Source organism: Mastomys coucha, unplaced genomic scaffold, assembly GCF_008632895.1.
Source record: "Mastomys coucha isolate ucsf_1 unplaced genomic scaffold, UCSF_Mcou_1 pScaffold13, whole genome shotgun sequence".
Taxonomy (NCBI): Eukaryota; Metazoa; Chordata; class Mammalia; order Rodentia; family Muridae; genus Mastomys; species Mastomys coucha.
The window spans coordinates 39,288,059-39,300,295 of NW_022196895.1; the positions used below are offsets into that span (position 1 = coordinate 39,288,059).

A 12,237-nucleotide genomic window follows, 5' to 3' on the forward strand; every position below is an offset into this window, starting at 1 on the left:
AATGGAGAAATTTACATGTAAATAAAGAAAATATCTAATTAAAAAAAAAAGAAAAAAAAAAGAAAATAGAGCATGAGTCAAAACAGTAGCTACTGCTATGCTTCTGAAATGTCCCATGGCAGGCAAGAGTCTGAGTGAGTACTGTGGAGTTGAACAGGAGGGAAATAGAGAGACTATCCAGGAGGGACTAACGGAGAGCCTAGATAAACGCAGACCAAGCTTCTAGGTATTTGAAATGGTTTCATATTAGGAAATTTGACCAGATAGTGGTTTTCTTTTCAAGTCCATTCTGTCTAAAGGATCCTCGGCCTACAATCAGAGGATCAAGCTCATGACGTTCAGGTATATGGCTCTTCAGTTACACATATGAGAACGTGTGGTATCATTTGGCCACTTGCTTTAATGAGGGTGTTGGAGCTACATTTTTCCTCAATAAACTCTGCAAGGCACCACTAGGACAGAGCTTTGTAAGTTTCAAAGCATGGTGGACTGGTGATTTTTCTGAAGTTGAAAACCCCTGGAAATTTGACAATATCCCCTAGAGAGTGAATGTGGCAAAGTCTGTACTGTTATATATTGCTGGTGGGATTCAAAAAATGGCACAGACTCTAGAAGCCAAATTTGGAAATACCTTACATAACTATGTATGCCTTTGCTCTCTGTTACAGTGAGTCCTGATTGGAGCAAACCTACTCCTGGGCATATATATTAATGCTAGGCCAGCCAGAATATAAAAAGACACATGTACTATGAATGTGTTATTGTTACCTGAGTATCTAATAGTAAAAGCTCAGAAACAGCCCATGTGTTCTCCCACAGAGGATGGCCTGAGCAAACAGGTGATAGACTTACATTGTAGCAGGTTTCAGCTAAGAAAAGGAATGACAAGTAACCCTTTATGGAGTGTTTTCCAGCTTATACTGTTAAGTGGGGAAAAAAGTCGACAGAGTTTGCATAGGCTTTACCCAGTCCCTGTGAAAATCCTATGCGGTTTAAGAAAACAGGAATCCAAGCCAGACCTTGGTGGAGCATGCCTTCAATCCCAGCATTGAGGAAGCAGAGATAGGTTGATCTCTGTGAATTCAAGGCCAGCCTGGACTACTGCACTACAATGTGAGTTCCAGGATAGCAGGGGCTTTACACAGAGCAATCCTGTCTCAGGAAAAGAGAAAGAGAGACAGAGAGAAAGAGAGAGAAAGAGAGAGAGAGAGAGAGAGAGAGAGAGAGAGAGAGAGAGAGAGCAAAAGAGAGAGAAAGAGAACAAGATATATATATATATATATATATATATATATAGAGAGAGAGAGAGAGAGAGAGAGAGAGAACAAAGAAAAACAAAACAAAGTAGGAATCCATAAATAGCTCTTGAAACTCACAAAGAGAGGATGTGGTGGTGCATACTTTAAAAGAAATTGAAAAAAAAGTTTTGAGATTATAATATTACACCATCTCTCCCTTCTCTTTTCTCCTTCCAAACCCTAGTGTGTCCCTTGCTCTCTTTAATTTCTATGGCCTTTTTTCTTTTATTGATCATGTGCGTGTGCATGCATGTGTGTGTATGTATATGTGTGTGTGTGTGTTTCTAAATGCTCAGTCTATATAATGAAACTTCTCATTGCAATGGAGACCATTGCAGAAAAACCATAACCAGTGAAAATGTAGAGTGTGAATCCTCTCAGGCTCAGGGATCACTGAAGAAGACAGGGCATCGAGAGGATAAGAGCCAGAGAAACATACCAGGGTTTGCTGTGAGATTATGACCACTGGAACTGTCAGAAGCTGCATCCATGAAGTCTCACCTACACGGCTGCCTAACCATGAAGTGAATAAGGAGGACACCAACGTTATTGTGGAAGGAAATAAACCGGCTATCCCAGGAATCAGGAAGCCAAGCAGATAGATCTGTATGAGTTTGAAGCTAACCTGGTCTACGTAATGAGATCTAGACCAGCCAAGACTCCTTAATGAGACCTTGACTCAGAAACAAAAACAAAAACAACAACAAACAAAACAAAAACAAAAAAACCCACAAAACCCCATCATAAAGAAATTCAAGGATGAACTGAAGCAGTCTTGACCCTAAAGAATCAAGTTGAAGGGCTCTTACTTCCCCATCTCAAAATTTACTACCAAGATACAGACTCAAGACAGAGTGCCAGGCATTAAAGGCAAACAGAGAGTAGTACTGAGAATCTAAAAAGAAATTCTCACATTGTTTCCCGACTTTTCTCCAAAGGGCCAAGAAAGTCAAGTAGTGACAAAAGAGGTCTTTCAGCAAGTGGCAGTGGGATGACCGCTCATCCAAAAGTAAGAGTAGGACCACAGTCCAGTTTACATCCACCACATGGATGCTAGATAGAAACATAAGATAAACCAAGATAAACCATAAGATAAATAAATATAGGAGTAATTCTTCAAGCCCTTACTTTAGACATCTGCTTCTTAGGTATGATTTAATAGGATGTGGACTAAGATGTACATTCTATTGTATTCTAGTGTATAAAAGACACATCAGACACTAGTAATTAAAAAAAAGTTCTTCAAAGTTGTGGTCAAGAAGTGAAATGACACCATGTAAAATGAGAAAAAAAATAAGACATAGTTATAAATAATATGCGTGAAAAGAGCCTTACATACAGAAGAGTGTCTACAGAAGACACTCTTAATTCAAAAATAAAAAGAGGGCAAAAAAAAAGCTTCTTTTAAAAGCTGATAAAGAATCTGTAAACTGAGGCTTTTCTCCAAAATGATGGGAAGTATCCAATAGGTACTCAGGAAAGCATAGAACAAGAGTAAACATCAGGAAATTGAAAATCAAAACCATAGTGCCCCCTGTGCATTGCAGTGACTACAGTTTTAAAAGCAAGGGGTAGTAAATGCTGGAAAGGATGCTGGAAAACTGGAGCCATTACCCTTGTTGATGAAGATGTCAAACGATGCAGCCATTGCATAAAACCCTGTGAGAATTTGTCAAGGATGCTACTCTCTTACTCATAGTATGCACTCTGTATCCAGTTTGTGGCAAGAGTTACCGGCAGCAGCTTTACTATGCTTAATCAGTTGAAAATATACTAATAACAAGAAGAGTAAAAGCAACATGCAGAGTTTTCAGCGAGGCTTTGGTGAGTGGCATTGCTGCCACTCTGAGAACATTATGTGTGTCCAATGGAGTAGACCGAACACATACACACCAATACCTACAGTGATGGAGAAAACACATACTTTCATTGTCAAAGTTAGTATGTGTTTATTGAAGATTACACTTGAGTCTGTGTATGTACTTATGTGTGTGTGTGTGAGAGGGAGAGAGAGAGAGAGTAACTGAGAGAGGAAAGAAGGGAAAGAGAGAGGCGGGAGAGAGGGAGTGAGTGAGGGAGGGACAGAGAGATAACTTCCAATAACATTTGTCTGGAATAGGAACAATACAAGTAGCTAGTAATATGTTTTCATACCATAAAAGTATAGAAGCCTACTAGATCATAATAATATATGTGTTATTGCTTGATTATGGCTTACTGGTTCAAGAATGGACATTGCAAACAAAAGAAAAACAGGCATGATAACATCAAACCCATGAGCTCATTTTAAAAAATGTGTTGGTTGCTTTTGGAAGGTATTAGAAAACAAATCATTTTGAAAATCTTTGCTAAAGGAGAGATCACTTTCAAACATCTGTTTTAATTTTCCCTATATGAAATGCATCCCACCATAACTAAATAGTTTATTAAATCATTTTTTCTTATTAAAGCATTCCATTTAAAACATTAAGGAAAAATAAGAGTTCAATTTTATTACTCCAAAGGAACCTTAGGCTCTAGGTAGTGATACATAGTGGCAGATAACACCACAAAATAGATCTATTAATTATATATGTGTTTATTAAAGTGAATAGACTCATCTGTAAAGTAGCTTTGCACCTCCCCATATAAACAATCCATCTAGATAGAATTTCTGTAAGCTCTTAGATCAATCTGCCAATTTTCACAAAACACAGACTTGTGAAGCAAATCAGATAGAGCACATGCATGTAATTTGCAGAATCCCAGCCTGTTGAAATGCTGTAGCAGAAATGATTTGCTTTCTTCAATAAAAGTTTTGCTAGAATATAAAAGATGTTGGTCAGGGAAGCTATGGAATACAAGACCCACAGTATCTATAGAAGTTATTTAATTATTTATTTGTAAAAACTGTCGTTTGAGTACTTCATACATAGTACTGTAAGTTTTGGTCAAATCCACTTTCTGTTGCATCCTCTCCAGTTCCTCTTACTGAGTCCACTTAGTGCTGATTGTACGTGGAAGGGTGTGGGACCTCTACTGGAGCATGGGTAGATTCTCAAAGGTTGCTGAAAACTACGAGCTGCCTCCCCCATACCTATCAATTGCAAATGGCTCCTCAGATACTGGTGGGTATTCCTGAGCTCTACTTCCATCATTAGATTTTGGATGGCTTGATCTTATACAGCTCTCTCTCTCTCTCTCTCTCTCTCTCTGTGTGTGTGTGTGTGTGTGTGTAATACCACTGTGCTGGTTAGGTTTTGTAAAGTTGACAAAAACTAGAGCCACATGTGAAGGGGAACATCAGTTTATAAATTGCCCCATCAGATTGGCCTGTGGAAGAACTAATGAACATACTGCCCTAGTGAATTTCACAAACATCAGGGCTAGACTTGTTAATTTTAGCACAGCCAACTAAGAACTAGTCCATGCTGTCACATAGGAAACACAGGCAATGGAAGGCCAGCAGTGAGCCTGTGGGGCAAGTTGCTGAGTGACAAGGAAGGTCTTTTTATTAGAAAAAAAAAAAATCAGATTGCGATAAGCACCAAACATTCTATGTACCACTAAATGATGTTATGGAGACATATTTTTAATTAAATTGTTTCAGAAAATAAAATGCTTATCTTTTCCCTCTGAGACTTAAGAAACTGAAATCTGATTTGGATCTGATGAGCTAAGGAAGGAAGATGATTTCTAAGAGTCAGACTTACTTCACAGCTTACTGAGTTTATATTTCTGCTGGCCAGGGAAGCATGTTGCCTCTTGCCTTGGTTGCTTTTCTCTTTGATTAATAATCCCCCCCTGCATGTCGGAATGCATAGCTAACTTGTCACAACTGGTATGTGTTTCGGTTTGTTCTTTGAATTAAAAACTGCTTAACTCAAGCCTTAGTAAAAACTTGTTTGCTTGTTCAGGCTGAATTTAGTGTAAGCAATATTTACACTTTTGATCGAAAATAGGCACGGAGCCTCCTGGTGTATCAACAGGCATCTTCCTTACCCTTGAGAGGGTAGTTAGCAGTAGAATGGAATGTGGTTCTGCTCCACAGGCTAACTTTCTATTAGTGTCTAGTTATGTGTATGATTGGCACTAGTTTCCCCCCCTTCCTTTGGTACTCAGTCTCCATTCTCTCCATCCTCACTCACTCCATCTGCATCTCAGCCCGTGAACAAGTCTGCTTTCTGTTCCACTGCTGAGAACAGCCTGAGGCACAACAGACCTCAGGTGTGATTGCATAGTTACTATCCCAGGGTGGCTCCCTAAAAGATCTCCAGAACACAGTGACTATAATTTGGCAGGATTTCAAATGGAAGCATCTAGACCCGGAAGCTTTCCCGATGCCTATTCAACCTGAAGCAAAGCTAGCCAGCCAGTCACACCACTGAGGCAAAGAACATTGTTTTGTTTTGTTTTGTTTTTTTGAGTCAGGGTTTCCCTGTGTGGCCCTGGCTGTCCTGGAACTCACTCTGTAGACCAGGTTGGCCTCGAACTTTAGAAATCCTCCTGCCTCTCGCTCCCAAGTGCTGGGATTAAAGGTGTGTGCCACCACTGCCTGGCTAAGAACATTATTTTTAACAGATAATACCAACCACGTGTATCTGAAAGCTTTCAAAAGCATTTCACGCATTTTGTCTTAATCCCACTAAGAGCGTAATTTCTAACATCTTCTGTGTGGATGTGGAATTTTGCTTGCTGAATTGGTGAATACCAGGAACTGTCAGTGTTCATTAGCCTATCACCTCCCTCAGACTAATCATGCTTTGTTGATATTCTCATTCCTTATCAAAAATCCTCCTCCTGCACCCGTTAGTACTTGCTCCATCGCTGGTGTCCTTCCAGTTCCTCCTGAGCAGAGGAGTCATCACTATGAATTATGTGCTTCCTCGGGTGTGGCTTACTGCCACTTCTTTAGTGCAAAAAGAACTTCAGAATATGATTCCAGTGACATTAGGAAAACAGAAACACACTAAAGCAGCGTAGATTTAGATGACTTTGTTGTGACAAGAAATCATGCCTGAGCCGTGGGCAGAACAAAACAAGTCCCCACAGGAGAAGAATGTCTTTGCCAAGGTGTTGTGCATTATTAACACCACCACCCCCTCCCCCCACCCCACCCCCGCACATCTTTGCTGGATGCTCTGTGTAGACAACAGAGGCCCATCTGGGGTTGTCGCTGTTCTGCTTCATCTCCCACTCCTCAGGTCCGTGATTCTTCAAATGAAGAGCTGGAATCTGGTCCTATAGCTGGCATCACACCTATCAGGGACTCCCTAATGTCTGTACATTTGTGATTGGGTTCCTGTCATAAAGTTGGCCCATGCATTTTTCCCCAAACTCAGGCTTCCCTGTCATTGCTGATGTTCCCTCAGTGTAAGCTATACCCCACCCATTGGGTACCCTCTTATCTGTACTCGAGGATGTGATCATGTTATCTTTCACATTTCACTTTGCACCTGGAGAGCCCTCCTTGTTAGGATTTTTACTTTGTGGAAATGTTGATATCCAGTTGATATCCAGCTATCTTTCCCAGTTGCTTCTCTTCAGGTTTTCATAACAAACCCGAAGCCCCTAGTTTGGCTAGCTAGGCTGGCCAGAGAGGTTCCTGGATCTGCCTATGTTTGGGCTCATCTCACACTAACTACCATACCACCATTTTCTCTGGGTGCTGAGGATCCAAACTCAGGTCCTGATGCTTACATGCAAGCACTTTGCCCACTGAGCCATCTCTCCAGTCCTGATAGGTATTTTCTAATGCTGTTCTAGGTATTCCTTCCAAGACGAGGAAGACATGTTCATGGTGGTGGACCTGCTACTAGGTGGGGACCTGCGTTATCATCTGCAGCAGAACGTCCACTTCCAGGAGGACACAGTGAAGCTCTTCATCTGCGAGCTGGCCATGGCCCTGGACTATCTGCAGAGCCAGCGCATCATTCACAGGTCAGTCATGTCCAAGGAGACGACTCATGGATTAGAAAGAAAGCCGTAACTTACTGCGTGGAACAAGTTTTCACTCATCATAGCATCAATGTTCATTTAGTCATTACAGCAGCCGTTTGAGGTTATCCATGTAGGTGGTCGGCATATAAAGTTTAATTTGGTTGTGAGCCTAGCCTTTAACGGCTGAGCCATCTCTCCAGCCCTTTGTGTGTGTGTGTGTGTGTGTGTGTGTGTGTGTGTTTATGATTTATTAAATAAGTTAGATTTTTAAAGACAAAGTGTGTTTTTCATGATAAAGAAGGAAACTGCATATTGAGAAAATATGATTAAATATACATATACATCATATATATACAAATATATACATATACACATATACATGCATATATGCACCTAATTTAATTTGCCCAAGGTCACAGTAAACGACAAGACTGAAAAATCGCTGTCGATGACTATTTGTACTTAGTAACAATGCTTATATAAAGAGAAGGAATAGTAACGGCTAAGAAGTTGAATGTTAAATTAATTAATTCAAATAGAAGTACAAGCACACAAGAGGGCAAGATAAGAAGGAAAATCGGCAGGGGAGAAAACTTGGTGTAATATCTTCCTGTCCCGTCAACTGTATCAAACGCGTCTCTTACATGTTCACCGCTAACAGGAACAATGAAAACAAAGTCTTTCCTGCACTTAGCAAACTTGCTTTAAGAAAACGAATAAAAAATTATAAAGACATATGACCAGTAGGCAGAAAAGGATACATTAGAGTTATAAATGACTAGCTATAATGATTACCTCATATACTATATCTCATTTATTCTACAACATTATCTCTAAAACAACCTGTGATAAAGTATCAGAGGAGATACTATTAGACCAGGAGTAAACACGAGGAAACCATGATTTATAAATATGAAATTATCACCTAGGTTTATTAGTAGTCAAACCACCATTGACTCCACTACTTTTACTGAGGTTTCCTATGTGCTGGGCACTGGGAAGCACCAACAAGGACTTCCCATCTGAATTTAGTGTCCTCATTGTACTGAGGAAGAAAGTGGGTGAAAGATTTGCTAACAGTCGGTCCTTTAATATCCTTTTTGGGATATAAAACTGAATCACTCCAACTAAAGTGTGAGAGAGCGGTTACACCGACTGCACTAATTATATAGGTAAAATGCTTGCATCAATTACAATGGATCGTCTTGATGCCATCCTCTCTAATCTTTGAACAATTGACCGAGATTTTTTGTACAGTTGTGGCATATTTAGCAGGCACAATTTGTAGGTACCATGAACCAATCCTCTTTTTCCTTTCTGTTTCTAAGCAGGTAGACTTAAGTTAACTGTTTGATTTTCCATCTTTGGATTGTCTGTTTGTATTGTAAATGTGCTCTTTAAGTAGTACTTAAGTGGAAAGCTGACCAGTTAATCACACAGGACTTCAGAAGGGAATTTACACACCTGGTGTTTTGTGGGTAACTGGAGACCTTGTTTGGAGGACTAGGCTTTCTGGCCTAGTCCTGACGGCTCTTTCTGGGAAGACCTTCATTCTGAAAGGAACTCGGAAGGAAATTCACCCTGAACCCAGAAGGAGTCCACTCATACCTCATGACTGCTGTGCTGTCTTTCCCTCCCTCCTTCCTCACTCTTCTCATCAAATCATGGGGCACCTAAGGGGTGAACTTCCTGTTTCTAGCTTTTTACACTCCCACAGTATTTAATTCTTGCCATCAGTACAGTGGGCACCCTTAGATCAAACCAAGAGTTCTTGTTGACACTTAAACATTTAAGACAGGAATATCTATAAAGTGCCTCCCAGTGTCTAGCACAAAAGAAACCTCAGCAAATGTGGTGTAGAAAAGTCTTCTCACATAGAATGAAAGCCAGCAATGACATTCTGAGGAAAGGTAGAAATCCCAAAGGTGGCTCACTGAAACAAACTGAGACTCCATTCTTCTGGGGTCAAAGAGCGATTCGAGTGTGTTTCTGCTTCCCGTGGGGCCCACTCACCTCCCAGGTATTGCATTTTATAAGCTGTCAGAGCATTTTGCACTTCTGTGAAGCTCTGACACTTTTTGATATCCAATTGCTTATTTCATTTGTGTCCCTTCCTCCAGGAGTAAAGGCATGGCTGCTTAGCTTCCCTTTGCCTCCCTATTATTTGTCAAAAAGATGAAGTAGTAAATGCTGGCTGAGCCGTATCAATGACTGAGTGGGAGCAAATAATACTTGCAAATTTAAAATATGGAGCACTAGAGCTAGAGATGTACCTTTGTGGGTAAGCGCACTTAGCGGAGACCCTGAGATCAATTCCCTGAACTCAAGTCAGTAATCTCACAACTACTTTCCAGGAACATTTGGTACCTTTGGCTTCAAAACCACTGTACTGCCACACAAACATGCACACATACATGATTAATAAAATAAAGATTAAAAATATATATGATACATTAAAGCCAAATATTTCAACATTTCGTGGTCTTTATGTTGGGTAACATAACATGAGTACAGCACACTTCAGAGAGCTAGTAGGGTATGATCAACAATAATAATACTAGACATAGACCAGTAACAATTCCATGTATGGCATTTATAGAAGTTCGTGCCTAGGCTGTACTTGCTTACACCACTGCCAGCATATTTCTGAGGACAGTGATCCATCAATCAGCACTGTTTGCTTACAGCAGAGAAATGAGCTGAGTCTGAATGGCCCGAAAGCCGATTTCTAAGCAGTGGAACTGGCTGACTGTGACCTCACTGCCGCCTGTCACATTTCTCCCTTGAAAACTTAAGCGGCATTAAATGATCTTGACACACGTCCACTGGCTACAGGAAAGAGAAATGCAAGCCTTCTGCTCTTCATCCTGCCTAGAATGGACACGAAGACAAAGCAAGCATGTCCCTCCATAGTAGCAGAGGAAAGGCACTAATCTAACTCCTAGTGGTACATTGCACAGATCCTGATGATATGTAAATGCACAGGGTTCAGTCCCATCCACAGAGCTCTTTATTTGAGCTGAACAGATGCCACCAACTGACATGCCAGCATGGACGGAGGGAAATCCCATAGGGCCTCAACCCTAGGCAAAGAACTACCTACTAAGAAATGCTAAGAGCAGGAGAATTAGTCTTGCCCACAGAAGAGTCCCCAAATTGGTTATCTAAAACCAAGTGGTCAGCCTTTAAATAGTATACATAGAAGTAACATCATATATACACAGCAGGCTGTATCTGTAAATTTAGAACTATACACACACACATAAATAGATACATATGTAACAGCAATTAAACAGAAGGAGGCCTTGAACTTGAGAGCAAGTTGGGGTATAGGAGAAAGGTTGGAGGGAGGAAAAAAGAAGGGAAAATAATGTAATCATATTTTAATTTCAGAAGATAAATAATAATGCTGAGATGATAGTCCAAACTCTTACATGTTCTGGTAAGTTAAAGGCGTTTCAGCAGCATTAGGATTCTTCCATGACAGTGGACCAAATAGACACTTTCATTGTCTCACAACTAGGATTTTGACTACTAAAATGTCACACATCAATTCAATGTGTTATCATCTCTAAATGGGGTTAAATGGCTTTAAAAACTGATGAACTAAAGGGTATTTCTTTGTCTAAGGAATTTAAATGAGAGCAATAACATTGTTCTGAAACTGGAGTTCATGCGGGATATAAAGCTGAGAAATCAATTCAGAAACAATATGGGCTTCCGAGTGCTAGGAATCTTTTTGTAAAACCTATTTTTTTCATTTATTGCAACAAATAGTTATTCATCTTGATGGTTCAGCTATTTCCCAGGGTGTTCAATGATATATAGCCTGGGGTTTTTCATGGAATGAATTTAAATTAAAAATATAAATCTTCCTTCAAAAGAATCAGCTAACTAAATGCTTGATTTGATTGATGCGAAGATGACAGAATAAATCATCTTTCTGCTACTTAGAATATTAGACTGAAAACTCATATTCTGAATTCCAAGACATAGAATATTTGAATGAAAAAGAATTCTTGCATCATCATAGATTTGCCCAAGTGAGAAGAACCAATTACATGGAACAGCAGCTATGAAATACAGGACTTCTATGTTCAGAGTCAAACCACGTTTTGCCTCCAGACATGGTGGATAATTCAAAACGAACTTAAGTACCAATGAATATGCATGAAACAAGAGTAGTATCAGCCCACCATTTACTGGTGGCTTCTAGTCCAGGGGACTCTTCTAAGTACTTGTAAAATTACTTTGCTTGGGCTTCCCCCAGTTCCAGAAGGTTTGGAGCATTACCATCTCCAATTCATAGTTGAAATTCCAGTTTTGAAAATTCAGGATATCACTCCAAATTACATTGCTAGAATGTAAGGAAAGCATCGCCTAGAGGAAATGCAGCGCTCTGGACCACAGTACATTTTACCAGGCTGAGTGTTGCTGGAGCCTGAGGAGAACAGGGAGAAGATAGGCATGGCCATCTTAAGCCTGTAAGCATTCAAACGCCAACTGCACAGATAAAGATGATACATTGAAACCACCGTGTAAGAGGATACTCTAAAACCAGATGCTGGTTAAGCTGTTATGAAAAGGGCCGGCATACAATAGAGAAGAAACATTGGGTAAGGAAACAGTTTTGTAACAACTCTGAGGTTTTACAAATGTTCAAACAGCCAAAGCAGCAATTGAGCCCAGATCATTTAAAAGGACTGTGTAAGTGAGAGTCTTTACTCAGGGGTGGGGAGATGGCTCAGTTGGTAGGATGCTTGCTGAACTAGAATAGTGACCTAAGGCCGGATCAACAGGAGTCACATAAAAAGTACACATGAGAATCTCAGTGCTGGGTGATCTCTTGAAATCATTGGCTAGCCATTCTAACTGAATTGTTCCACTCCAGGTTCAGTGAGAGACCCTGTCTCAAAACATCAGGTAAAGAGTGATTGAAGATGTGTAACCTCCACCTATTACCTCAACAAGCACAGACATGCATATGAGTGCATAATCTCCCCACTCCCACCGAGAGAGA

The 12,237-nt window shown here is 40.2% G+C and overlaps 1 protein-coding gene across 2 annotated transcripts in view; it reads left to right on the forward strand.

Annotated features, from left to right (window-relative positions):
- Stk32a (serine/threonine kinase 32A) overlaps window positions 1-12,237 on the forward strand; it is a 116,220-nt gene that overhangs the window by 51,733 nt on the left and 52,250 nt on the right. For both annotated transcript variants that reach the window (XM_031365591.1, XM_031365592.1), the window contains one exon: window positions 7,044-7,217. In XM_031365591.1, the coding sequence (XP_031221451.1) occupies window positions 7,044-7,217 (174 nt within the window). The remainder of the gene's footprint in view (window positions 1-7,043; window positions 7,218-12,237) is intronic.